We start from the raw sequence: 26,804 nt of genomic DNA on the forward strand, positions 1-26,804 counted from the left end.
TGAGATACAGAAATGTGTGTAGGTGACACCAAACTTGTCTCAATAGTCCCTTTTCACAGCATCCGTTTTGACATGTTATTACAGTGTAAACACATGTTGGATTGATACAATTATTTATGGTCCTCTTCAATTTTGTCCAAAGTTAGCCAGCATGCACAATATCCGAGCCATGACCAGCCTAAATGGAGCAGGGCCATGATCGTTAATTATGCCTTTGTTTACCCTGCAATGACATGCATAAGAATCTGCGAGATGGGTGTATATCATATGATATTGACCTCAGTCCCCACTGTGTATCTTGTATTCAAATTAAAACATTTCTAAAAACACTATTTTCTTTCAAACTGCACTATAAAGACAATGTTTTATACTCTGTATATATATATATATGTATATGTATGTATATTCCAATTGTTATCTATCTACCAGCCAATTATAACAGAACAGAACAGGCCTGTCAAGAGAATATTGAATAATTGTATTGCTAAATCACCTCCTTTGCTTTAGAATTTCTTCACACCCACCATCCAATTTTGCTAATCTCTTGATTCAAAAATTAATTTGAAGCCGTTTCCTAGTTGTGCTTCCTTGCCGATATGCATTATTTAAATATTGTCTGATACATTGTGTGGTCCTACAGGGCTCTCTGCAGGAGCAGGAGGATAGTGAATCAGACTCCAGCCTCTCTCAAAGTCCCAGTGTGCAGGATTGGCTGGTCCAAGCCCGGACCACACGTTCCCAACAACACCAGGACAGTCTGCAGAGACAGAGGGTACATTTGCCAATATTCTTTTGTCCCGTTGTTTTAGTACTCGGGATACATGGCCATGCAGTGTGCAGCCACTGGATAAGATTGGAATCTTCTTTCTCAAACGATTTCCAATACAATCTAAACTGTTTTTACATGTTTGCGTTTTAGGAACTGGAGGAGCAGCTCGCCGAACAGAAAAAGTTGCTTCAGTCGGTGGCCAGCAGAGGAGAGGAAATCCTCATCCAGCAGGCCTCACCCAGCAGTGCCAGGTAGTTGTAACTCAAATCAAATAGTAAAATATAGTAAGTTAACATGTGTAATGATTCCTCTGACAGATTACAAATGGAACATTTATTAATTCATGTTTTTGTCACCCACGTGAAGTACATCAGAGCCGTTTTCACCAGCAGCTTTGGCTGAGAGGGAATCTCAGGCTGCTAGAGAGCAGCTGAGGCAGAAATGGGAGAGCCTGAGATTAGAGCTCAAAACTAAGCTGCAGCTCCTGCAAAAAACCCTGGAGCAAGACCTCAAACAGCCGGTACAAACCCTGTTATTGATTGCTAAAAGTAAAAGTAAAGTGCATTGACATTGTTGTTGGCGTTATTTTTCCAGCAAGGGACTCTTGCTGACTGCCCGTTGTTGTTTTTTGCAGGTTTACTCCAGAGCTTCTCGTGTGACCACAGCCGGATCGCTGTTCAAAGGAGAAACAGAGGCTGGCAAATCCTCCCTGAATACTCTGTATGATAGCTTCAGACAAACAATGGAGGACATGCCCACTCAGGTTTTATTATTTCTCTAAAACGATTACAGATTTGAATCCATTCTGTGTCAACCTGTCCATGGAAATTTGCAAACCCCTTGTGTGTACATAGCCTTGTGGTGACGAGGCACAGGTTGTGCAAATGGAACAGCAGCTCTACACAGCTGTGTCGTCCACCTCCTGCTGGCTGGATGGTGTTGAGAACAACGTCTTCTCTGGCTCAGTACTGTTGGTTGAAAACCCAGAGACCCAGCTACAAAAGCAGGAGGTACAATCAAGCAAAATTGTGCTGCTTCTTTAATTATTAGACTTAAACAGCAGATCTGGTGGTACTCATGTTTAGTCAACGTTCAGTTCAAAATATCCATAAAAAGTAAAGCTACAGTGATACAGCTGCAGAAGTTTAAAACAGTTTATTTACTATGTATTTCATCTTTCCATTTAGCAGTTGACTATTTTCAAATCGTCCATTAACTGTTTCCAAACATTCCTCCAGACCCTAGAGAACGATGTGAGGCATGTAGTAGAGGATGTGAAGCTCAGCCAGGCTCTGCTAGCTGGGTCCCCAGGATTGAGACAAGAGGACCGATCGCTGCTCGAGGACAACCTTGGCTGCCTGAAAGAGAGATTAGGAGCTCTCGGTCACGCCCTGGAACAACGTGGTGACCACATGAGGACCAGAGCACATGAGCTCACAGTCTACCAGGTCTGGACCTGAAAATGTCTATATATCCATATATATATAGAGTACAGTATTATATATTTTTTCATAACTCCATACATCTCAATATAAATTCTGTTTTGTTGACACAGACTGAGTTGCAGCTTCTCCAAACTGCTTTAATCGAGACAAAGTGCCAGATCCTGCAGGCTTTAGCTGGAGCCATGGATAGACCAGCCTCAAAACAACTGGAGGTAATGAAAGCTTTGACATAGACATGCGTTCACACCCCCCGGCTTTTCCCCATCAACTCCTACAGAACAATAAATCATTGTGAATCGTCATTTTTCCTAGGTTATTGCCAGTGCCGAAGAGAGCCTGAAAGACTTTGAACAGAGGATTACGGAGCTAAAAAGCAGAGGGGCTTCCCTTCAGGCGGATCAGATATCAACCAACAAGATACTGAAACTCCAGGTAATGAATATCACTGAGAGCGCTCACTAAAAACTGTTCAGTCTGAAAACCATGCTGCAAAATCTAGCTTTTACTAACTCATGTCCTATGTTGGAGTTTTCAGGATTCCTATGAAGAGCTGGTGATGACGGTGGGTTCCCGGCGAAGCGGACTGAACCAGAACATGGCTCTGAAGGAGCAGTACGAACGTGCTCTGCAGGACCTGACTGACCTGGTGGACACAGCAAAAGACAAGATGGCAGCCGATCAGAGGATCGTTGCCAGCTCCGTGGAGGAAGTCGAGAACCACCTGGACAAACACAAGGTTTGCTCAACTTGTGTGCTGTTAAGAATGAGTTAAGGGATATTTGTCATCAACAGAGTGAAAACACAGCTATTAATGCTGGAGATACACTACTGCTCATTGATGTGTGGGTCTGATTGTGTTTTTTAGGAGTTCTTCCAGGGCCTGGAGTCCCATATGATTCTAACGGAAACGTTCTTCAGAAAAATCCGGCTTCTGATGCTTCCCAAAGAGAGTCAGGCCCTGGAGGAGACACTGGCTGAGGCTCAGAGCGTCCTCAAAGAGGCCCACAGTAAAGGAGTTGAGCTGGAGTGTATCCTGGAGGTGAGAGAGATACTTCTATTTGTGTTAACCATGTTTTTCTTTTGAAAAAATACTGATAAAAATCTGAAATTTTCTATCAAATCTGACAATTGAAATGCTTGCTTTTCTTTTACAAGATAATACACACCTTTTTAATGCTAAATTGTAATTGTTTAGATGTACTGTTAATATATGCTAACTTAAAATAAATAAAGATCTGTGAAGTGTGGGGAAACCGTCTCAATGTATTTATGCTTGAAAACTAAAGCTATTGAAGTTTATTTTACGCACAATTTATTGGAAAGCCTGTTTTTAATTCTCAATGATGGAGAAAGAGAGCACAGTAGCTGTTTAAGTGTTATTATGTGTTATGTGCCTTGGACATTGATTCAATGAGAAAGTGTGTCCAAACTTCTGACTGGTACTGTACATCCATTATAATCTATTTTTCAGACTTGGTGCCGCTTGGTGCAGGATTATCAAAGTCTGAACCACCAATTGGAGGCAGTTGAAGGAAATATTCCTTCTGTTAGCCTGGTGGAGGAGACGGAAGAAAGACTCATGGACAGAATTTCATTATATCAGGTACAAGGTGCAGATTGTAGGATATGCCATCATGATCTTAAACAGCCACCATACTTGTACTGTTACAACACTTACAGTACATCATTTATGCAAGAATGCCTCACTATGATTCACTTTGTATGGTGATGTTTTACTAGGGGAAGATTAGCTTTGCTTTAACTGAATTTACTCACTTTCTTCACCCAAACTATCTGAGCTGGTGCAGCTCCAGCTACAATGTCACTTTTCTAAGATGCAGTTGTCTGCTTCCATTCTCTGTAAAGGGTCTAAAGGGGCGACTGACAGAGTACCAGCACAAGCTGCACCAGGTGCTGGATGAGGGCAAACATCTCTTGCTGTCAGTGTGCTGTCCAGCGCTGGAGAACCAACTTGCGCTGCTGGGGGAACACTGGCTCAACAACACTAGCAAGGTCAACAAGGAACTACAGCGCCTGGAGGCCATCCTAAAGCACTGGACCAGGTCAGAAATACATCAGAATCAGAACTTTTCAGCCATTAAATCCAAATGGTATGCCGCGGGCACACTGAAACATTATCTCTAAGTAGGGTCTTTAAAATGGGTAGCTTGGCAAAGAAATTTGATGACTTTATTCTGTGATTGAAATTCTGTTTCCTCTAGGTATCAGAGGGAGTGTGCAGAGCTCAGCCAATGGCTGCAGTCTGCTCTCGAGCGTCTGGAGTTTTGGAATACGCAGGCGGTGTTAGTGCCACAGGAGCTGGAAACTGTCAGAGACCATCTCTCTGCCTTCCTTGTAAGGCTACAGTTCTTTTTTGTTTTCTTTTACTACCTTATGTATTGATCTGGAGATTCAGGCATTTTGTCAGCAGCAACAGTGCTACAACTAGTAGACATTTATCCAGATTTATACATAACCTTGTTGCTATCTGAGGGCCCATCCTGCACATGTGGCCATATGCAGGCCCACACATCTATATTCACACGCACATTTAAGACTCTAAACTACAGTATACAATTTAAATAGTTTGAATATGGTTTCAATACTAAATTCACATGGGAGGCAAGTGATTGGATCCCAGAGGATACGATCAGAGGCAAGGTCCTTGACCACAAAGGCGGGAAACACATAAGTGCAGGAAGTGAAGACAGCACAGGGAACAAGAAAATAAAATAAGGAATCCAAAAAAACACCCGTGTGACTAAAAGTCCTCCATTCAAAAGCTAAATGTATTAGCATCCAATGGCCCATTTCAGAATGCTATATTGTATATTATTTAAAATTTAAATATGAATGTGTTAGCGTTGCAGCTGGTAATAGTATATTCTCATTACTTAATATTCTTCTTTGTAGTTTAATCTTTATTAATACATCATAATGTATTTGTTTTAATTATCAAAACATAAGTGACCTAAATTCTAAGATATATATGATTTCATGGATGCGTGGGTAGTAATATTTTGTATTTAATTATCATCATACAGTAAGCTAAACCTTTCATTCCATACCAGCTGTTGACTATTGTCCCCTTCCGTCTCAGGAGTTTTCAAAGGAAGTTGAAGGCAAGTCCAGCCTGAAGAGCTCCGTGATAACCGAGGGCAACCAGCTGCTGCGTCTGAAGAAAGTGGACACGGTGATGCTGCGGTCTGACCTGGCACGCATTGACACTCAGTGGACTGAGCTGCTCACACGCATCCCAGTAGTCCAGGAGAAGCTGCATCAGGTATTGTTACATGCAGCACGACTGAGCGCGCTCAGCTGCTCCAGGGCAAATAGGATTTACCTTTTCTGCCGCCTCATTGCTATACAGAGGTTTTCACTCAAGGTGGCCCTGCAACTGGCAGCATGTGTGTCTTTTCTTCCTGGTTGATTCTGCTTCAATGGGTTCCATTTTTTCTCAGATCCAGATGGAGAAGTTGGCATCCCGCCATGCAATTTCCGAGCTGTTTAACTGGATATCACTGATGGAGAATGTCATTGAGGAGAATGAAGAGAACCTCAAGAGTGCAGTAGGGTCAAATGTGATTCAGGACTACTTGCAAAAGCACAAGGTAGTGGCCTTCAAAAAGGTTTTTTAATTATTTTTTTCTATAAGACATGTGTGCCAACTACATGACTTTTCAATATTTTATGAATTGGATGTGTAGGTTTTTGAGTGTTCACAAATTTGAATCGTTTTCTGAATCTTTGATAGCCATTTAAAGAAATTGTATATACTCCTTTTCCTTCATTTCAGGGTTTCCGAGTAGATCTAAGCTGTAAGCAGTTGACCGTGGACTTTGTCAACCAGTCAGTGATGCAGATCAGTGGTCAGGATGTGGAGAGCAAGCGGAGTGATAAGACAGACTTTGCTGAGCGACTGGGAGCCATGAACAGACGCTGGCAGGTCCTGCAAGGCCGCATCAACGAGAGGGTGAGGACAGAGTCGCTGATACTGGAAAGGAGAACAGACACTCTCATTTATTTGTGCAAAATCAGGATTTTACAGTTTCATTTGTATAAAATACTTGTAGATTCAGTTCCTGGAGAGCCTTTTGGAGATGTGGTTGGAGTATGAGAGCAGCGTTCAGGTCCTGAAGTCCTGGATGGCAACTCAGGAAGAACGATTAAAGAGGAAACACCGGATGGAGGATCTAACATCTGTGCAGAATGCTCTCAAAGACTGCCAGGTAGGCTTTTCTTACTGTGCTAACACTGGTTTATCAAAACATTTACAGTAAATACCCTGACATGCTGTTATTATCATATCATGCTCACGTCCACATTGTTAACCTGTAGGAAATGGAAGAGTTGGTGAAGGAAAAAGAGAAAGAACTAGAGAGAGTGGAGGAGCAGGGCTGTGCCCTTGTCCAGAACAAGACGGATGAGGCCTGTGCTATCGTTATGGAGACACTCCAGGGTGTCAATCACACCTGGGCTAACCTGGACCACCTGGTAATCTCCCCTGTTGTCCTAATACTCTTTATTTATGGTACATTAGTAACAGCCATCTATTCTATTCTACTCAGCTCAGCTCTTACTTGTTCTGTGTGTTTGAGCCTCGTCTTAACAATTTAACAAGGTACCGTCTATTTTTATTTAACTTTTAACAGATAGGGCAACTAAAAATCAGCCTGAAGTCAGTGCTTGATCAGTGGAGTCTATACAAGCGGGCTTCAGAAGAGATCAATGGCTACCTGATGGAGGGAAGGTATTCTGTATCTCGTTTCCGCCTCCTCACGGGATCCCTGGAGGCTGTTCAGCTGCAGGTGCAAAGTCTGGAGGTATGTTAGCATGAGGATTGTCAGCTGGCCGGTTGTGCCCAAGAGGGATTTCATTTCAGAAATGTGGTTGTGGTAAAGTTTTATATTCATATTTATGTATGCTTGATGGTTAATGAAGCACTGCATTTTTCACCTGTGAAGGATTTGCAAGAAGCGCTGGAGAAACAGGAGAGCAGTCTAAGAAAGTTTGGTGCTGTGACCCACCAACTGCTAAGAGAGTGTCACCCTTCCGTGTCAGATTCCCTCAACAACGCCCTCAAGGACGTTAATGCAAGGTGACCTTGAAGTCTAAAAATAAAATAAAGTTTAAGGTGCACTTTTTATTCTTTACATTGACCCATGTCATATTTGTGCAAAGATGGAGCGGCTTGCTGGAGGAGATTGCGGAGCGTCTGAGGAGCAGCAAAGCGCTGCTCCAGCTATGGCAGCGCTACAAGGAGCTCTACGAGAGGAGCTGCAGCAGCAGCCAGCTGCAGGAAGAGAAGGCTGACCAGCTCCTCAAGCTCGCCTGCAGCAAGGACATTGCTGATGAGGAAGTCTCCGACTGGATCCGAGAATGCAGCGTGAGTGCGGCCACAGCTGTGTCACTGTTGATTCCTTTTGCATGAGAACAACTGTTCAGTATTTCTCTCTATATTTGGTCTGTGCTTTGTCTCAGGAGGTGCTCCGGTCTCAAGCTCCAGCCCAGGCCTCCCTACAAGTTCTCCAACAACTGGGAGATCAACTGAAGCAGCAGGTGGACACATCAGCAGCGTCGGCCATCCAGTCGGACCACCTCTCTCTCACCCAGCGGCTGGCTGCCGTGGAGCAGGCCCTCACCAGACAGCTCACCGCACTGCAGGTAGAGAAAAGGCTTTGTAACTAGTTTTGACTTCAGGTTGTCTCTATTAAGTAGACAGTCCTCCCATCAGAATTGTGCTTTTTACACCTGTGGATGACTTGAATTTGTCTCCCGCACTAGACCGGAATTCAGGACTATGAAATCTTTAACGATCAGCTGGATTCACTGGGCCGCTGGATAGTCGAAGCTGAGGAGGCTCTGAAGGTGCAAGATCCCAACGGGTCCACCGACCCAACAGTCATCCAAGAACGCATGGAGGAGCCTAAGGTAGGCTTCTTTTTGCTTTTGTCAGTTTGAAAGAACCTATTTTGCTGATTGTCCTGTGAGTGAGAAATTGAACATTTCTCTCTTGCCCTCTACAGAGGCTCATGCTGAAATTCAGCAGTATGGCTCCTGAACTGGAGCGTCTTAATGAACTCGGTTACCGGCTGCCTCTCAACGATTCAGAGATCAAGCGCATGCAGAACCTCAACAGGAGCTGGTCCACAGCCTCATCACAGACCACAGAGAGATTCAGGTATGACATATGAAACATATGGTAAATATTAAAGAAATAAATGAAGCTTCCCAGGACAGTTTTAGGAAAACATTTAAAACACCACAGATGTTCATTGAAGGCTGAAGATGACAGAATCGTTGGGCATTTCAACTGTACATTTTGTTTGCTCCTTGTAGCAAACTCCAGTCCTTCCTGCTGCAGCAGCAGACCTTTCTGGAGAAGTGTGAGACATGGATGGAGTTCCTCGTCCAAACAGAGGAGAATCTGGCAGTGGAAATATCTGGGAACTACCAGAGTTTGATGGAGCAGCAAAAAGCTCACGAGGTGCGAGTTCCTTTTGAAGTAAGATACTTGCTTGTTTTGTTAATTTGTAATCATTAATCATGATTACGTTGTCTTCTAGTTATTCCAGGCTGAGATGTTCAGTCGCCAGCAGATCCTGCATTCTATCATCAGCGATGGACAAAGGATGTTAGAGCAAGGTCAAGTAGATGACAGGTAAAGAGCCCAAATTATGGTATTTGTAGTCTATTAGTCTAATAATGTATACCATATTTCTGCGAGTACAATATTTATAACACATTTTATAACAAATACATCTACCCTAAGTCTTCCTTTGACAATCAAGCAACTTTCCTGTCGTGCAGAGATGAGTTCAACCTGAAGTTGACTCTCCTGAGTAACCAGTGGCAGGGCGTAGTGCGGCGTGCTCAACAGAGGCGAGGCATCATTGACGGGCTCATGCGTCAGTGGCAGCGTTACAGAGAAATGGTGGAGAAACTGCGCAAATGGTTGGTGGAGGTCTCCCACCAAGCAGAAGCCCTTCAGGCAGGGACCGTCGTGCCTCTACAACAAGCCCGGTCCATGCTGGACGCTGTCCAGGTACGTGGTGCTCACGGCTTATAGAGCACACACCTCAACATACATCACATTTATCTGGGCGGTGCTAGACACACCTTTTAATGTCTAGTCCAAGACTAAGCTATCCAGAGCAGACATTTCTCTTTGTTAGGCCGATTGTTTTGCATTGGATTCTAGCAAAAATGTGATGAACTGAACAGTGACAGGCAGGAGATTGACAGGCCTGTGTGATTGTGCTTTCCGGTTCAGCTGAAGGAAAAGGTGCTGCAGCGTCAGCAGGGCAGCTACATCCTGACGGTGGAGGCTGGGAGACAACTGCTCCTGTCAGCTGATAGCCGGGCGGAGGTGGCCTTGCAGACAGAGCTTACTGATATCCAGGAGCGATGGAAGCATGCCAACGTCTGCCTGGACAGACAGAAGAAAGAGCTTGTCATCTTGTTAAGGGTAAACCATACAAATAGCAAGCAACTTGTGGAGAACAGGAAACCTCGGGGGAGGAGTCTTTGTGTTAGCGATTCAAGTTTACTTTCATAGCTTTTGCTTTTTTTAAACTTAAAAAAGCTTTTACTAGGGGTTAAAATGATATATGCCAAATATATTTAAGGAAAAACAACTTTTATTTTACTGTTTAATACTAAATGACATAGTATTGATGCATTTGCAACTGTGTGTGTGTGTAATGTGCAGGACTGGGAGAGGTGTGAGAGAGGTATTGGTGGATCACTGGAAAAACTTCGAGCTTTCAAACGGCAGCTTTCTCAGCCTCTTCCTGATCACCACGAGGATCTGCAAGCTGAGCAGATGCGCTGCAGGGTAAACAGCTCTTCATTATATAGCAATTTTAAATAAAGGAAAAATACCAACAACACAAGGCTGGATCATTGTTGAGTATGTGTGAGTATGTGTTTGAATATGTTGTCCGATATTTTAAGCTGACTAAGTTATAGATTCAATTGGAATCGTTGTTCAGAACATGAACTGTTTTTTCTGCACGAAGAGTTTGATGTTTTGATAATCGTAAGAACTATTTAATATTAGGACTTGGAGAACACATTTGATGGCTGGACTGGGGATCTGGCCCATCTGAATGTGCTGCGAGAGTCGCTGTCTTGCTACATCAGTGCCGAGGACCTCTCTGTGCTGCAGGAGCGCATTGAGCTGCTGCATCGACAATGGGATGAAATCTGGCACCAGGTACATTTCAACAAACAGTACACTGTGCGCAGCTGATTTTTTTAATATACTGGATACGGCATACCTCTTTAGCTCCTGGAGCGTTATTCAAATAAAAGCATTACCAGTGCTTCTTACCCTAATCCTGTACCACACAGTATCTACCCTTTGGTAATGAGCAGTATCAACTACAGTTTACCATCAAATGCACTATGACGTAAAACAATGCAAAACGTGTCAGAAAAAAGGCCTTTCCTCTTTGAATTTATACTCACATTGGTTTTTGTAGGGTTCAAAACAATTTTTAACCCATGACTATAGTGTTCAATGTAGATGCACTTATCACAACATTTCAAAGCAAGTTTAAAAAGGAACATTACTGTACAAAGCAGTTGCTTTGGCATGCAAAGTTAAACCTCAAGGTGGTGAGTTGCATCCTGTGTTGAGTCGATAGAATATGCACACAGGAAACACTCACTCGAGCACACACTCGCTGCTCGATGCAAATCATTCATGGTGCAGCGATTTCTAACTCGGCTTTCGTTTGAGACTTTTCAACACGGATGCGCTTGTTAGATTTTAACTTGCATTCAGCGATGGTAATTATGCACTTTTCACAATGATCTACTTAACTTAATATATACATTACTGTGCCTCCGCAGCTGTCGCTACGCAGGCAGCAGGTGAGCGAGAAGCTGAACGAGTGGACGGTATTCAGCGAAAAGTACAAGGAGCTCTGTGAGTGGCTCACCAACATGGAGAGCAAGGTATCCCAAAATGGAGACATCAGCATTGAAGAGATGATCGAGAAGCTCCGCAAGGTACAAAGGAATTTCCAATCAGTTCTTTTGTAAATAAATGCAGCTAATGCTAAACTACTCATCACCAATTGATTGCTTTTGTCATGGTTTGCTTTGTTACCTCTTTAAATATGTGGCTTCACCTCACACAGGGTTGTTCAATTGATAGTCCTGCTGTTGCTTTTAAAGTTCAGTATTTCATCTGATGCTTGTGTTGCGCTGTGTATCAGGACTACCAGGAGGAGATCACTGTGTCTGAGGAAAACAAGCTGCAGCTGCACCAGCTGGGAGAGCGCCTGGCCAGAGCCAGTCACACAAGCAAAGCCGCTGAAATTGAGCAAAAACTCAACAAAGTCAATGACCGCTGGCAACACCTCCTGGATCTCATTGGAGCCAGGTGAAAAAAGACACACTCGCACCTGAAAAGCCTAAATAGATATTGGGTAATTTGCCTCAGCGTTAAGAGTATGTTGCATCACTGATTGCTGAATGAATTTCTTCAACAGGGTGAAGAAGTTGAGAGAAACTCTGGTGGCCGTGCAGCAGCTGGATAAGAATATGAGCAGCCTCCGCTCATGGCTGGCCCACATCGAGACCGAGCTCTCCCGACCCATCGCCTACGACTCTTGTGACTTCCAGGAGATCCAGCGGAAGCTCGATCTGCAGCAGGTAACGTAATGTCCAGTGCAGTGCACAACGTATGTGAAAGATTCGTAGAAGAAGATCGTAGATTTTAGAATACTATTTTAATAATTAGCACGGTTAACCCACAACCTCAAAAAAAGTTTATTTTTCCAAGCACTTATTTAATGGGACCATGTAAATCAAGAACTTATTTTGAAATTAATACGGTGGTCCTCTAGTGACTAATTATAATAACAATTAGTCGGATATGGAAAATGATTCTTCGACTGCATGTTTGGGATTTTAAAATCAAAAGTCATTCCTTAACATTACGTCATTATTTTCCAATATCTCCCTCCCTGTGTTCATTGCCCTATTATCACATTCACTCGCTGCTTCACTTTTCTCACCTCTCAGGAGCTTCAGCGTGACATAGAGAAACACAGTACAGGAGTGGCGTCTGTACTGAATCTGTGTGAGGTGCTTCTGCACGACTGTGACGCTTGCGCCACCGATGCCGAGTGCGACTCCATCCAGCAGGCCACTCGGAGCCTTGATCGCCGCTGGAGAAGTATCTGTGCCTTGTCTATGGAGAGGAGACTCAGGTAAGATGTCGGATGTAAACCAAGAGTGTTTTCTGTAATCGTAGGGATGGAAAATATGCCGCTGTTATTGTTGCATGTGAAAATAATGGTTTTCCTCTGATAGAATTGAGGAGACGTGGCGTTTATGGCAGAAATTCCTGGATGACTTTGCACAATTTGAGGAGTGGCTGGTTACTTCTGAAAAGACTGCTGCTCTGCCCAACTCGTCTGGTGTGCTGTACACTGTAGCAAAGGAGGAGCATAAGAAATTTGAGGTATTACAAAAGCAATCCGTCTGTACCACCAAAAACATTTGCAATATATATATTTTCTCTATGTGGTAGGATGGTTCTGTTGATTAAGAACCACGTTGGTGAAACTGTGTTTCTGTAGGCCTTTCAGAGGAATGTGCACGAAAGCCTAACCCAGCTGGAGTTAATCAATAAGCAATATCGCCGACTGGCCAGAGAAAACCGCACTGACTCTTCCTGTCGTCTGAGGGAGATGGCCAACGAGTCCAATCAGCGATGGGACGACCTGCAGAAGAGGGTGGCATCCATCCTGCGCAGACTTAAGGTACATGCATCATTCATTCACGATTTCTTTATTGAATTGAAAGTTCAATTTCCACACTTTTCCGATCTGCCTGTTTTATTACATTTTGAATCAACAACTAATGAAGCTTACATTATACTATCATTCTAACAGCAGCATCTCTATTTCAATCGTGCAGCACTTTATTAGTCAGAGAGAGGAGTTTGAGACAGCCAGAGACGGCATCTTGGTGTGGCTGACAGAGATGGACCTGCAGCTGACCAACATCGAACATTTCTCCGAGTGCGACATTCAGGCAAAGATCAAACAACTCCGGGTAGGTTTGTCACAATGACCCAGAACAACATGGTCTGGAACGTATTTGCTAAGCATACCTCCCGAATTAATGCATTTATATTGAGCATATTGAGTAGTGTGCATGTAGTTTTAGAAATGTTGTATTTTTAGTAAGTTTTTGTAAGTTTTGCAAGGGGATCTCCTTACACACTTTCTGACTTATTTATTAAGTGAGCCACAAACTTAAAAAAATGTAATAATTTTAAGCCCAACCACTTTTCTTCTTGTGGTGTAGTAGGCCTAGATATATTAGTCTAGATTGACTGATATTACAAGATGACCTTGTCAGTCACGCTGGGCAATACAATGATAATATCAAACCAGCAATTTCACATGAAATGTCATTGAATTAGAAATCGGGACTGTGAAAGTTCAGCCTAAAAAACAAAATGACTGAGGATCTGTTTATCTGTCCTCCTTTCGGTCCCACAGTCTTTCCAACAGGAGATCTCCCTCACTACAGCCAAGGTTGAGCACATCTTCCACCAGGGAGAGGCGCTGATAGAGAAGAGCGAGCCTCTGGATGCTGCTGTCATCGAGGAGGAGCTAGAAGAGCTGCAGCGCTACTGCCAAGAAGTGTTTGGTCGAGTGGAGCGCTACTACAAAAAACTCATTCGGCTTCCCGTAAGACCTGAGATTGAGAGCAGAGCAAAGATCACCAGTCACCAAATGAAAATGTAAACATATTATTCTACACACTTATAACTGCATTCGTTGTGACTGTGCTCCTTCTTCAGCTTGCAGACGATGATACTGAGGTGTCTCTCTCGGACCGAGAGCTGGAGCTGGACGAGCCCTGTGATCTGTCCAGCCTGCCGTGGGGCGAGCGTTTGGGGGACGGCTTCCTGTCCCCTCTGCCCTCCTCTGGCCGGTCCGCCTCCCTGGCAGCGCAGCTCCGGACCGAGCGCTCGGGCAGGGACACCCCAGCCAGCGTGGACTCCATTCCCCTAGAATGGGACCACGACTACGACCTGAGCCGAGGGCTGGAGAGCGCCAGCAGGGTCCTGAGAGAGCAGCACAGTGAGGAGGGAGACTTCCTCCAGAGGCCCAGCTCAGCCTTGTCAGGTTAGTTTACAAACACACATATACATATAAATTCATATGATCTATAAATGTTTTAACGGAAAACGAAGAGCCTCTTTTAATCCGACGGTTCTCTTTTGGGTTTATGATCGCTAATTCACTGTGTTGGTCACAGGTTACATATTAGAGTTGTGAGCTCTTCCGCCAAAGAGGATTGTCCCCCAAATTTGTTTGGGGGACAATCCCCAACCCCCAAACCACAAGGTTGTTTCACTAATAATTGTTAATAATTGAATAATTAAGGCCTATAGTAGTAAAACTATCCAGTAGTTCATAGGAAAAAAAGCAAAGATCTGATAAAAGTCAAAACTAAATAATACAAAATATCATAATCATAATCTAGTGAACTTATTCCATGTTGAGTCCAGATGAAGTGTGATGATCTCAAGGTGCTGATCCATTTGACTGACATTTGCTCTACCCGAGGAGGTGGAACTAAAGGGTGTATATAAGTGTTAGAAAAGCCAAAGTTAGCCAAGGTTATTTATCTCAGCTTACAATTTGGGTTTTGCTAATACTTGACATGGTTTCTTTTAGATGCCGGTGACCAACGTTTGTCACACAACATATTGTCAATACAGTGTCCGTGTGACAGATAGGGAAACTCTAATAGCAGATGAATACCAGGTTAATCAGTTCATGGAGTAAAATACTGTAATGCTGCTAAATGTGTGTACTGTACAATGTTTCTTCCAGATGTAGTGATCCCAGAGAGCCCAGAGGCCTATGTTAAACTTACAGAACAAACACTGAGGGACTCCACTGGTAGGCAACAGCAGTTCCCAGCTGAGTGATGTAACACTTACGGCCTGATCACTGGCTTGGACTTTGATTTGTGTTGATTTTCTCTCTTATACACACTTTGGGCACACGCTGTCACCAACGGCAACACTTTCTAACATCGATGGATAGGGTCAATTCCATTTTTACCGCTTCGATTCACCGTTTCTGCTTTGGTTTCTAATTCAGCAGAATTTAAATGGAATTCAGCCTAACCTTTTATTTCTAACTGGCTTCCTTACTTTGGCTTGAGTGTGATGTGTAGCTAACCTTCAGATTGGTTTGATGTGCTATTTGTGTTTCAGAAAAGCATGCTGTTTTATTGTCACAATTAAGTCTGAACTTCTTGCAGAAGGGATTGCAGATTTGTTTAATGTATAATGATTAAAGGCTCCGTTCTCACAGAGGCACATTGTGTAGGAAAAATGCTTTTAAGCTGAGAGATGTGACTCCTAATGAAGGCGGGACAGGAGAGTCTAGTGTCTCTCTGTCTGAACGGGGCCTTATCTATTTTGGGGTGTAAGGATCTTTCAAATCGTCATTATGATACAGCACATGTTCACTATCAAAAGATGACCAGCTGATGTTGTGTCTACAGGAGAGGTCGCCTCTACGGACTCACATGTTCACTCTCTGGATTCCAGCCGTTTCCACCTGCAACAAACGGACAGCGGCCGCAGCCGCACGCCCACAGGCGCAGAAACGGATGTCTCATATTTGGGATATGTACGTGTTGCTCTCACTGCTAAATGAGGCCAAAAGAAACTTAAGCTTTTGTCTGTTCATATGTCTTTAAGCAACACATTAGTATAAGACCTCAAACTAGTGTTTCATGTTATCACCAGCCAATAATGTTGCATATTTCCATAAGCTTGAAAGTCTTATCAGTATGTACTATAATAGTTTCCTTGGATTACATTTTCAAACGGCATCGTGTAATCCAACATTGATCCTGTAGACGCGGCTGCTGGGTGAGTGTCGGGGCAGCATTGACACAGTGAAGAGGATGGGCTTTGAGCTGAAGGAGGAGGAAGAGACAGGGTCCGGACTGGCAGATCCCAGCAGCTCAGAATCCCAGACATCAGGTAATACGACACCTCAACCCGCCCTGCATGCATATATCCTACATTACCAAACATTTCAAAGAATGTACATGAAAAGAAAAGGTTATGCAGTGGGATAGTGAATGTTTTTCTCCTACACCCTGTAATCCAGGGGTGATTGAGCGCTGGGAGCTCCTGCAGGCTCAGGACCTCAGCAAAGAGTTGCGCACAAAGCAGAATCAGCAGCAGTGGCAGCAGCTAAACTCTGACCTGAACAAAGTTTGGACCTGGCTGGGGGAGACGGGGGAAGAGCTGGAGCAGCAGCGGAGGCTGGACCTCAGCACGGACATTCAGACGATAGAGCAGCGCATCAGGAAGCTCAAGGTATCGTGGTTTTCTTTTTGCTAGTAGATTTGTCTGGTATGTTTTGATCATTTCCAGTTTTCTCTTATTAAATCCAAACAGCCTTTTTAAATACATAAACCATAATTGTTTGCCTACAGGAGCTGCAGAAGGCGTACGACAAACGCAAAGCGATCGTGATGTCCATCAATCTGTGCAGTGCTGAGTTTGTGCACTCAGCCACGGAGGAGTCCAAGGAGCTGCAGGCCAAACTGAAAGACATGAACAACCACTGGGATAAACTGGGAAGCTTACTGGAGCAGTGGAGGTCTTCATTACAAGAAGCGCTCATGCAGTGTCAAGTAGGTGCCAGTCATCCATGATTAAGACAGGCAGCAGTTAATGTGAGATTGTTTCTTCGGGCTGTATGCTGTATCAAACTGTGCTGATCCACATCGCATTAACAGGACTTCCATGAGATGAGTCATGGTCTGCTGCTTTGGTTGGAAAACATTGACCGCAGGAGGAATGAGGTGGTCCCCATTGACCCCATCCAGGACAGTGACACTCTACACCAGCATCATAAGACCCTCACGGTAAAGACAATATTGTATTTATACACAAAAATGATATTTTGGGTCATTGTATAACCTTCAGATAAATGCCTTAGTGGCTCTTCTTCACACCTACAATGCATTTTCTTCCTGTTATGAGTTACACTCTATTAGATTTATTAGATAATAGTATTCCACTCCTAGTGCTTTAGAGTTCATGTCTCAAATTCCCAATCGCCCACAGCAAATCCGTCAGGAGCTGCTGGACTCCCAGCTCAAAGTTGCCTCGCTGCAAGACATGTCCCTTCAGTTGCTGGTCAACTCTCAGGGCAGCGACTGCCTGGAGGCCAAAGAAAAGGTTCATGTTATTGGAAACCGCCTCAAACTGCTGCTAAAGGAAGTAACCCGAGACCTCAGAGAGCTGGCCAAGATTCTGGACATCACAAGCAGTCAACAGGTGGATCCTCACTTCCTGTACACACTGCATGGTTTTAGATTTACAAAGATGTACTTTCTTTCCTAATGTAGATTTGATAAACACCAGGCTGCCATTTTCCCACCACTGCCTTGTATTTCACGTGTCTGTCTCTACTGTGGAAACGTTTCATTTGACAGGACCTTTCATCTTGGTCGTCTGCTGATGAGCTGGACACCTCCGGTTCCCTCAGTCCTGCATCAGGAAGGAGTACGCCAAGTCGACGGCGATCGGTAACGTATACGCCTGCCAGTCTATGCTGCTCTATGTGAAGCCGGGGGGCCCCTGTGCATAACAAACCTGTGCCCCAAATGCCCCGATTGAAACCACGTTCACCCCTGTCATCCCAAGATCTGTCCGCACACCTTTCTACACCTCCACAACCTGCTCCACACTCCCTCTCTCTGATTTCTAAACTGTTCTCATGCATGCTGTGTATTCCCAGAGCAAGCATCCCACAGGACTAGTAGGGGAACTTTTTTGTTTATTCATTTCTTTATACTTCTATCCCTTGGATGACTTTTTCACTTCTACCCTAGCTTTTTCTCTTCCAGCACAAAACTAAAAAAACTATCCTACAAATCTTCTTTCCCCAATAAACTTTCCTCTAATTTCTTGTCACTCTACTTTCGGTTTGGCCCCTGCAGTGTTACACTCATAATTACTGGTAACCATAAAACTGCTCAATGCAAATTAGAAGCATAAGCTCTGGTATGATGTAGAAGGCATGACATCATATTTGTTTTGTATCAAAGGGTACAAGAATCAGTATTGATTCATGGTGTATCCAGCATGCCGTTGCTTACTACATTGTGTGTGTAGACAAATGTCACTGTTAGGAATCAATGCATCGCATTGCATAATTCCTATCCTCCTATTTGCAATAGACAAAGCACTTCAAAGTAATCACGGACTTTGAAAAGGTTTACAAAATCAACCTTCACATATGATTTTGTTGCCGCTCTTCTTTCATTTTGGGAGTTTTCTTTTCATCCGTAGCTTTGTCTTGATTTGCCTGGACTGAAACATACTTTCTTTCTTTTACCCCCCCGCCCCCCCTGTTCATTGCAAACAGCAACGGGGCAAATGTAGTCTGTCACAGCCTGGACCCTCTGTGAGCAGTCCACAGCACAGGTACCTTTCTGTTGGTTTCTAGCACACCCAGAGGATGATGGAACTCATCCTCCCATGATGCACCTCATCTTAATCGCACCCGACAGTTTTTAAAGATTTTGAATAATTCCAATTTTAGTTTTTGTGCCAGATTAGCAGCTCATGATAGTGAGTTCCATCATGTTCTGTCAGTCTAGACGCTCTGTGACGAGGTGCAATGCAGCCCACGCGTCCTCGATAAAAGGGTTTCACGAGGGATGGTGCGAGGCCTCCTCTGCAGCAGTGTCCTCGGCTGCTTAATATCGCTAATCAGCAGGCATTTTACCTAAATAACACAAATATTTCTCTATATCTAACAATCCCTCGCTGTTACTGTTGCTCACACACAAACACTTTGCAACTTGCCGAGCCAGTAAATGTCTGCAATGAACAATGCAAAGGCTGCAGTTTCTCTTTCTCTCACTCTGTGACGTTTCTTCTGCTGCTGCTGCTGCTTTCTCATCAACTATTCACCATCCCCACCCTCTCAGTCTGTCACCTGTGAGTCTCAGGTCTCCATTTGTAAAGTGGTAAGGGGCACTTTGGGTGACATAGAACATCCTGAGTATAATTCATTCATCTTTAATGTCCATTCATTCCTGGAACCAGGGATCATTTGAATACATTTAGAGAGTACTGGAGGCCTCTTTTCTCTTAATTTAGATAAATAGACTTTTTCTTACAGTAGGTAAGTGTAAGTGAGCTTCTTTACAATAAATCCCTTTAGCTGGCTTCCACCCTTTGAGGCTAAAAGAATACTGAGGGTCTTTGCTGAGGGTGATGGTGACTGTGAATTATATAATTAACTGGTATGACACTTTATGCAATTTGTTTTTTTGCTGGGAGCAGAGCTGGAAGCTTGACACAGGCGAGCAGGTTCTCCAGGCTTTCCGGTCCGATAATAACTTCATGCTCGTGCCTCCTTTTAAGAAGGAGAACGGTATCAATCTTCTCATCTCAGCAAGAGACCAAATCAACATATTTCCTTCCGAAAAGCTGATCTAAACTACTTTTTAAAGAGGCTGGTTCTAATTGCTATTGCTCCTCTTGGCTCGGCATGCTTTGCATTTTCCAACAGGACTTTCAAAGAGTCATGCGACTATGCAGCTGATAATCGCAGCATGCATTTTGACCTTTAGCCTAACATCCTTTGCAAAAGAACGTAAGCTTACATGTTAAATGTATTTGTTTGATGCAGGACTGTAAAGTATGTACGCCTTTATGTGTCTTTGTAACTGTGTTTAGCCCCCCAGTCTCAGTCAGCATGTAGATCCCAGTGTGAAACAATGTCCCGACGTCGCTCGTGAACGCAGCATGGTGCTCGTGAGCACTGTCACGCAGTCCCTCTGCCGCTGAACTGAGGTTTTATTTGGATTGAAAATTGGTGGACAGCACCTTGACAATGAGGCGTATGCAGAGAAGCATATTAGATTACAGAAAAGTTCAAGAAGAGTTTGTTGATTCCATTAGACTAATTTCATTTGTAGGTTATTTTCATTGAGTTTATTTTTGTCCAAAGAAAATGGAAACCCATTTAAGGTGACCGCTGCGATGTTATCGCATCACAGCAGTCAGTCTGGAATCGGGGACTCAGATGTGAAACCAGATAGCGGGATTCTGTCCCTTCTGACTGACTGAGGAGAGAAACTCTGTGCTGCTGTGTTGTGAATGCGTGTTTTTTTTCGAGCAGGTCTCGCGACGCTGGATCCGTTTCCTTCCATTCTGACTCTGAGACTGTTGGCGGATCCTCGTTTCTGTGCCGTGTCCTCTGGGTCGCGTTGCCGCTCCACCTCCTCATGCTCCTGTTAGTGGTGTTCGCCTTCATGCTGCCGATGACCGAGGAGGACTACTGTGCTCAATCCAACAACTTTGCTCATTCCATCTACCCGATGCTGAGCTACACTAACGGACCACCTCCAGTGTAGACGGGCTGTACCAGCCTTTCATCTCGGTATCGACGCATCTGAACGACTTGAATTGAAATGACGTTGGTGTCTTTTAAAAGGTCAATAATGTTGGGAGAGAAAGAATGATCTTGGTCATCCACTTGTGCTGCAGAAATAGAAGCTGCCATCCACATTTAATACCTTACTGTGTAGCACATAGGATCAAGCATCTCCCTTTGTTACTCTGTGCCATGATGTGTCAGCTAAGGAGCTTCAGATCTTTGGTCCAACAAAACCGAAGCTGCAGTGGACACTGCTGGACGAGTGAACTGGAGATTAACTCGATGGCATAGACATGTTGTATTTTAAGGGGTCTGTCAGTGGATAGCACCAAAGGAAAATGCTGAAATATAGCTTATGAATTTGCTTTAAACTCCAGTATTTTAAACAAAACCTTTAATATAACTTACATTGCAATTATTTTTTTACCATTTATTTTTTGCATGCAGTTTTGATCCTTTATTTTATTTTCGTACAATCTCCATTGCCCATTTTTACTTGAATAACATTGATTCATGTAAGAAGATTTTAAGCCAAATAGTGTGGTTTAATCTCAAAGCCAGACATACTTCAACAGTTTAACTTCAACATCCGTCATCCATTGTCTTTATTTTGCTGTTTTATTTTAGAATTGAGAATGATGACATATAGAACTGTTGTATATTTTGTACGACTGTGGATATCAAATGTTTAACAGTCCAGGATTATTTAACAGGTGTATATAATGGTCCAAAACAAATATGAATAATATACGTATATGCGACCATCAAATACAACGAATGCCAAATCCTATTGTTTATGTTCGTCCTTCTAATTGTCTAAATTGTTTTCTGTAAATCCTATCTATACGGAGCTATTATGAAAACACAAATAGGAAAATATAGTGTTATGATTTGATACTGTACAACATTTATTTTGATATACTTTTAAAACCTCAAGAACAGATCAATATTTAAGTAGAGTCATGAGAGGATTTGAGAGCAGTCGAGGTGTTGCTGATCCTCTCATGCTCACCGTGTTCAGCGTCTTCTTCATCTTGACAAGCTGCTGTGGGAGGATGAGCTTCACTCATCTCAATGCGATCAATACTGTTCACCTTCAGTGTGTCAAACAGCTGTTCTAACAACAGGGGAAAAAACAGTAATAGTAATAATAGATGGAAGACTATTGGGTACAGTAACTGGGAGTTGTTTTCTGCAGACTTTACTCACGTGTTGTTTTCCGTGTCCCGGCCCGTCACGCTGCAGGTCTGCAGCTCAGTCTCCCCCCTTGCTGCTCTGCAGGGCTCTGTGTGTTATAGGGGTTATAGGCTCAGCTCCTCTGAGACGCAGCCTGACTTCCATCTCTGACAAAGGCGGCCTCAACAAACGTTGTTAGGATTTTATTCATCTTGGAGAAGCGATGCCTTTTTGAGACACCGAAACCCAAGATTTAATGTGAACGGAAAGTAATTAAATCATTTTTCTCAAGTGCTGCACTTAAGTAAAACTTTTAGGTACTTTAAACTGTTTACAGCACTGCATTTATTTAACAATGTAGAGACTACATACTTTTTTAATCAATACTTAAATGTATTATTTACCCATAAATGGTATTTATAAAGTAAATTAAACGACCCAAAAAAATTGGTAAAATTACCATGACCACATGCAGCAATATTATAATGCTCCTTACACTGTAAATATCGGTGATGATACTAGATAATAGAATAATCCTGCGTCGGCTGTGTAAGTAGCTCGTTCAGTGCTGGCAGCCTTCCTCCTCTCTCGGCCCCGTTCATCCTCCAGCCTCAGCTCACAGGATTTCACACTCTCATCCAAAACAGCAATTCTCATCTGCTGCCTCTCCCTCTCAAAAGACTGGTCCACCTTAACATTAAAAAGCATTCACGGGCTATTATCTAATTCCAATACGTTGTAAGTTAAAAGATGGTGAAGAAGCTACGCTGGGGATTAAGGTGCAATTTAGTCCACGTTCAATAGCAAATGTGTGTCATGAAGAGAGAATAATTTCTGTTGTGTTTGCATACCTGATCAGTTTTCCATAACTTCAGTTCACTTCAGAAGTGTTGGAAGTGTTGGAAGCATCCTGGCAACACAAGCAGCACCAGGAACGTCTGACATTATCAATTACAATTAATACATCTCAAATGCAAATTAAATGTAATTCACAGATTATCCTTATAAAAACAGTGAGCATGAAATAATTAAACACACGAATAAAAGCAAGAAGATGAGAAGGTCTATTAGGGCTGTTGATTTTAAGAGCTTTGGGTAGCTTAACTCACATCACCATCAAGTTAAATGGTGGTCTAACCCTTGCAATAGTTCATCTTGTTTGGCACAGCTAGTTTAACCAAAACGTTAAAATGACTATTTGATTTGAAGGACATTTGATACAGGTCAGTGGACCCAGTCCGGTCCGGGCTGCAGGCTGAGCAGGCTGAAGAGATGGACAGCAAAGCGCAACCTGCCAGTCAGTAATCGGGACGAACAACAGCGCAACGTCATTACGTCACCACGTTATTGCGTCACCATAAACAGGAAATGAGCTGCAACACATTGGCAAACAGCAAGCCCATGCAGCAAACACAGCGTTTATGTCACTAAAAGAGTAATGTCGCTTTACACGTTAATGAGACCCGTCGCTTTGTGACGCGTCGAATCGGTTCTCTTTCATTTACCGAGAAGCTAATCAGCGGCTACATACCAGCTAGCCTCAATGCTACACGCTCATCTGTGACGTGTGTAACCTTCGCACCTTTACCTCCTCTGTCGGCTTGCTACGTGATGGAAGTTAAGTTGGCTGCCGGTACCGAACCGCAGTTATTTAGTGTTTTACCACTTTATTTGATATGATGCATCGTTTAAACCGGTGACGATCGTGATCTCCAGCTACTGTAGTCAAGGTCAGTCTATTCTCCTATTCTCACATCAACATTTCCTTCTACTGGTCTGAAAGTGCGCATTTCAGTGTGTGTATTACATCTGCAAATAGATCCAGCTCGTGGCTCCAGTGCTTTGTAAAACCGTCACATTAGAGTATAAGACCTCGTGAAGGGACCCTGGCAGCTGTTTGCTGCGGTGCAGCTCATCTGGACAGCTGTGGATGCAAAGATGCTTCTCCGGATGTTGTGGTCCAGATTGGGAGCCCAGCGGCCGGTAGAGTGGAAACCAGTCTGCGTCTACCTCTCCCGGTCCCTCAAACCACGCGCGTATGGATCCAAGTCCAGGACTCACTCAAACCTGTCTGCACTGAGGATCCTCTCCAGGAACTATCATATGAACAGTCTTCACCCGCAGCTGAAGCACACAACACTTGTTCCGCCCGCTTCAGCTGGATCTGAAAGCAATAGCAGCACTTTGACGAGTGACCCTGGGACGCTGACCCCATGTGGAATTGGACCGAAACGTTTTTATTCCACCGACCTTGGGAAGTCAGCGTTGAAACCAAGTTTGAAACCAGCACCGGTGCCCGGGAAGAGGGTTCCCAAAGGACCAAGAACTAAACAACCTTCCAGGGCCAATCAGCCTTCCCTGAACGTGGACAAGGTGATCCAGTCGTCTGATAGTGAAGCATTGATGACTCATGTTTCAGTGATTCATTGCTCCCTGTGTTTCTCTCTAGGATATGATGCAATGTATCGCCTTCGCAACAGCCGATCAGTACCATTTGCCAACACTTTGCCACGACTTGATAAACCACGGCTTCCATGAGGTGGATTTACCGAGAGGTATGATTCCAAAAGTATTTATAGATTAAAAGCTCCTACGGGAATGAATTGTAATACATGCTGCTCGGAGGAACTACCACATTTAATAATAAATGTATGTCAATTGTATTGATTTCAGATGCCTCAAATGTGCTGGTGATAAGCACGGACATGGCTGCAAAACCCGATGACGATGCTGTAATATTCTTCTTCAGGTAGAAATATATTTATATCCTGCTGTAATTGCAGTGTTACTGCAATTTTCTATACATTCTTTGTGAAATGACTGACTTTTTCTGTCCATAATTTCAGGGAAGGCTCAGTCGTTTTCTGGAATGTTGAGGAGAAAATGGTAAAGTGTATATGTGTATATATATATATTATATACACATGTATATGTGTGTGATATTTAATTATTTGTATTTTGTAATGAAATCTGTTACTGCAGCACACATCTTTGACCATGTATCCTTCTTCTGTCTTCACAGGTCAAACGTGTGTTGAGAATACTGGAACATCATGAGATCCAACCCTATGAAGTAGCATTAGTCCACTGGGAAAATGAGGAAATTAACTACACTGTTGGCGAGTACGTTGCTACTTGCTCATTACAAATACATTGTATTTTTTTGGACACAGGACACTCTGCCCCCCCCCCCCCCCCCCCCCTCCATTCATTGTTTTACCTTTCTTCTTCAGGGGAAACACGAAGCTTGAGCGCGGCAACTTTATCTTGAGTGACAACATGGATCAACATGAAGCAGTTCTGGAAAAATTTGCATTTTCAAATGCGCTGTGTTTGTCAGGTGAGAACCAGCACCCGGATCATAAATCACTAGGATGGGACTTGTTGTGTCCTACACTCAGACTAACCACGTGCTTTATTTCCCAGTGAAGCTGGCGATATGGGAGGTGTTTTTAGACAACTTTGTGGAGTCAATTCAATCAATTCCAGAGGTACAGTAGACACTTAAGAGCAGGCAGGAATACATTCTGAATAATGAATTATTTGTAATGGTTGTTGCAAAGATAGGCTGTGCATCCGTACTCCACTTAGTGCTAATCTCCTTACTTGTTTATCACGTTAGACGCTGAAGTCTGGCAAAAGAGTTAAATTGTCCTCTGCAGAGGTCATGAAGAAGATAGGGGAGCTTTTCACCTTAAGGTAAGTTCTGTTATCTTTAAATAGCAAAGGGAACTTAGACCCTTCTTTCTCAGATTAGTGATTATTTTTGTAAATACAGGTTGCATTTGTAAGGATATCAGAAGAAGTAGGATTTAGTTGTTATTTCCACTCTGTGTTACGTTATTCTGCCGATTGTGGCTTTGCTTGGATGAAAGACCTTGTTTGAAACCCTTTACACACTGACAGACACTGCATAAACCTGAGGTCTGACCTGCTCATCACACCTGATTTCTACTGGGACCGAGAAAACCTGGAAAAGCTCTACGATAAGACGTGCCAGTTCCTCAGCATCAGCCGCAGAGTCAACGTAAATAAAGCTGCTCCACAGAATAATATGGCACCACAGTTGGAATGTAGAGACTTTTCTAATCCTCTAAATGAACCCGCTCTGTGTTTAGGTTGTGAATGAGAAGCTGGAACATTGCTCACAGTTGACCGATTTGATGAGGAGCCACCTGAGTGAGAAGCACAGCCTGAGGTTGGAGTGGATGATAATCATCCTCATTGCTATCGAGGTAAGGAGATGAGAGGTCCTTCTCGCCCCTTGCTTTTTTAATATTATTTACAAGATAGTATGTAAATATTAGTTTCAAGCTGGTTTGTTTGTTTGTTTGTTCTCTTGCAGGTTATGTTTGAACTTGCAAAGATGATCTTCTAAGTAGCTCCTCTGTCGATGCACGAAGGACTCTGTGGAGAATGCTGCACTATACAGAAGTAACCGAACCCCAACATGTCAGTTCCCTGTGACAAGGTTTTCTGGAAGAAAATGCACTCGAGAAGGGGACCGGAATGTTTTTTAATTTCTTACATTGCATCTTCCATTTCAGCATTTATTCTATTCTTTTTAACTATGCCTTGACTATTGGCTGAAGGTAATGGCAGAAAACAAAGTGCATCAGTGGGACTTTTTCAACTTTGGGATCAACAGAGTTATATGTTTAACGTAAATGATTAAAACTGCACATTATACGCCAAAGCTTATGAATGACTTAGTGTGAAAGATACAGGTTTTTAAGGGATGGTAGAGACTCCCTTCAACCTGTGACTTTTCATTTCTGGTACGCTAACAGTGGAAAAAAACAAGATGCGCTAATTTATTCCAATGTGTTAAGTTCCAGAACTCCAACTGTGAGTGCTGTATTATAAAAGATGCAATAAAGTGTTTTAAATGTTTCAGAGGTTTGACTGTTTTTAGTGTTTGCATGTAAAATATAAACTCAT

General features: G+C 43.2%; 2 protein-coding genes across 16 annotated transcripts in view; both read left to right on the forward strand.

The window, feature by feature from the left end:
- The window catches only part of syne1b (spectrin repeat containing, nuclear envelope 1b), a 75,436-nt gene extending 53,959 nt beyond the window's left edge, over positions 1 to 21,477 (forward strand). For 10 of the 14 annotated variants that reach the window (XM_078089696.1, XM_078089702.1, XM_078089698.1 and 7 more), the window contains 49 exons: positions 641 to 772; positions 920 to 1,020; positions 1,136 to 1,289; positions 1,404 to 1,532; positions 1,624 to 1,779; positions 2,008 to 2,217; positions 2,325 to 2,426; positions 2,527 to 2,646; positions 2,750 to 2,950; positions 3,080 to 3,253; positions 3,686 to 3,817; positions 4,081 to 4,277; positions 4,437 to 4,569; positions 5,315 to 5,497; positions 5,676 to 5,825; positions 6,011 to 6,187; positions 6,288 to 6,443; positions 6,553 to 6,708; positions 6,867 to 7,037; positions 7,179 to 7,312; positions 7,396 to 7,600; positions 7,696 to 7,878; positions 7,999 to 8,145; positions 8,241 to 8,395; positions 8,554 to 8,701; positions 8,781 to 8,875; positions 9,025 to 9,259; positions 9,488 to 9,682; positions 9,926 to 10,051; positions 10,277 to 10,432; positions 11,074 to 11,232; positions 11,442 to 11,608; positions 11,718 to 11,880; positions 12,253 to 12,440; positions 12,544 to 12,694; positions 12,813 to 12,995; positions 13,153 to 13,290; positions 13,743 to 13,934; positions 14,048 to 14,375; positions 15,090 to 15,158; positions 15,772 to 15,899; positions 16,132 to 16,258; positions 16,389 to 16,600; positions 16,720 to 16,920; positions 17,026 to 17,154; positions 17,357 to 17,569; positions 17,728 to 17,820; positions 18,663 to 18,721; positions 20,430 to 21,477. In XM_078089696.1, coding sequence (XP_077945822.1) covers positions 641 to 772; positions 920 to 1,020; positions 1,136 to 1,289; positions 1,404 to 1,532; positions 1,624 to 1,779; positions 2,008 to 2,217; positions 2,325 to 2,426; positions 2,527 to 2,646; positions 2,750 to 2,950; positions 3,080 to 3,253; positions 3,686 to 3,817; positions 4,081 to 4,277; positions 4,437 to 4,569; positions 5,315 to 5,497; positions 5,676 to 5,825; positions 6,011 to 6,187; positions 6,288 to 6,443; positions 6,553 to 6,708; positions 6,867 to 7,037; positions 7,179 to 7,312; positions 7,396 to 7,600; positions 7,696 to 7,878; positions 7,999 to 8,145; positions 8,241 to 8,395; positions 8,554 to 8,701; positions 8,781 to 8,875; positions 9,025 to 9,259; positions 9,488 to 9,682; positions 9,926 to 10,051; positions 10,277 to 10,432; positions 11,074 to 11,232; positions 11,442 to 11,608; positions 11,718 to 11,880; positions 12,253 to 12,440; positions 12,544 to 12,694; positions 12,813 to 12,995; positions 13,153 to 13,290; positions 13,743 to 13,934; positions 14,048 to 14,375; positions 15,090 to 15,158; positions 15,772 to 15,899; positions 16,132 to 16,258; positions 16,389 to 16,600; positions 16,720 to 16,920; positions 17,026 to 17,154; positions 17,357 to 17,569; positions 17,728 to 17,820; positions 18,663 to 18,721; positions 20,430 to 20,664 — 7,848 coding nt within the window. In that variant the 3' untranslated portion in view covers positions 20,665 to 21,477. The remainder of the gene's footprint in view (positions 1 to 640; positions 773 to 919; positions 1,021 to 1,135; positions 1,290 to 1,403; positions 1,533 to 1,623; positions 1,780 to 2,007; positions 2,218 to 2,324; positions 2,427 to 2,526; positions 2,647 to 2,749; positions 2,951 to 3,079; positions 3,254 to 3,685; positions 3,818 to 4,080; positions 4,278 to 4,436; positions 4,570 to 5,314; positions 5,498 to 5,675; positions 5,826 to 6,010; positions 6,188 to 6,287; positions 6,444 to 6,552; positions 6,709 to 6,866; positions 7,038 to 7,178; positions 7,313 to 7,395; positions 7,601 to 7,695; positions 7,879 to 7,998; positions 8,146 to 8,240; positions 8,396 to 8,553; positions 8,702 to 8,780; positions 8,876 to 9,024; positions 9,260 to 9,487; positions 9,683 to 9,925; positions 10,052 to 10,276; positions 10,433 to 11,073; positions 11,233 to 11,441; positions 11,609 to 11,717; positions 11,881 to 12,252; positions 12,441 to 12,543; positions 12,695 to 12,812; positions 12,996 to 13,152; positions 13,291 to 13,742; positions 13,935 to 14,047; positions 14,376 to 15,089; positions 15,159 to 15,771; positions 15,900 to 16,131; positions 16,259 to 16,388; positions 16,601 to 16,719; positions 16,921 to 17,025; positions 17,155 to 17,356; positions 17,570 to 17,727; positions 17,821 to 18,662; positions 18,722 to 20,429) is intronic. The other 4 variants (XM_078089705.1, XM_078089699.1, XM_078089703.1 and 1 more) reach the window with 3 other exon arrangements.
- Positions 21,477 to 26,756, forward strand: rmnd1 (required for meiotic nuclear division 1 homolog). Of its 2 annotated transcripts, XM_040200271.2 has the most exons (12): positions 23,104 to 23,593; positions 23,683 to 24,236; positions 24,313 to 24,418; positions 24,537 to 24,612; positions 24,710 to 24,749; positions 24,886 to 24,986; positions 25,097 to 25,203; positions 25,290 to 25,354; positions 25,486 to 25,562; positions 25,770 to 25,890; positions 25,982 to 26,098; positions 26,209 to 26,756. In XM_040200271.2, the coding sequence occupies exons 2-12, from the start codon at positions 23,802 to 23,804 to the stop codon at positions 26,239 to 26,241; spliced, it is 1,278 nt and encodes a 425-aa protein (XP_040056205.2). In that variant the 5' UTR covers positions 23,104 to 23,593; positions 23,683 to 23,801; the 3' UTR covers positions 26,242 to 26,756. The 2 variants fall into 2 exon arrangements, with proteins under 2 accessions (XP_077945833.1, XP_040056205.2); XM_078089707.1 differs by having other exon boundaries at positions 21,477 to 24,236.
- Positions 26,757 to 26,804: the final 48 nt, after the last annotated feature.

This window comes from Gasterosteus aculeatus, chromosome 15, assembly GCF_964276395.1.
Source record: "Gasterosteus aculeatus chromosome 15, fGasAcu3.hap1.1, whole genome shotgun sequence".
NCBI lineage: Eukaryota > Metazoa > Chordata > Actinopteri > Perciformes > Gasterosteidae > Gasterosteus > Gasterosteus aculeatus.

What these genes read in the sequence shown, in the direction of transcription:
- rmnd1 (XM_078089707.1), top strand. Translation starts at nt 23,802, where the DNA reads ATGCTTCTCCGGATGTTGTGGTCCAGATTGGGAGCCCAGCGGCCGGTA. An exon ending in ATTAACTACACTGTTGGCGA is followed by an intron (nt 24,987 to 25,096) that starts GTACGTTGCTAC and finishes TTTCTTCTTCAG; the next exon opens with GGGAAACACGAAGCTTGAGC. An exon ending in GGGGAGCTTTTCACCTTAAG is followed by an intron (nt 25,563 to 25,769) that starts GTAAGTTCTGTT and finishes ACACACTGACAG; the next exon opens with ACACTGCATAAACCTGAGGT.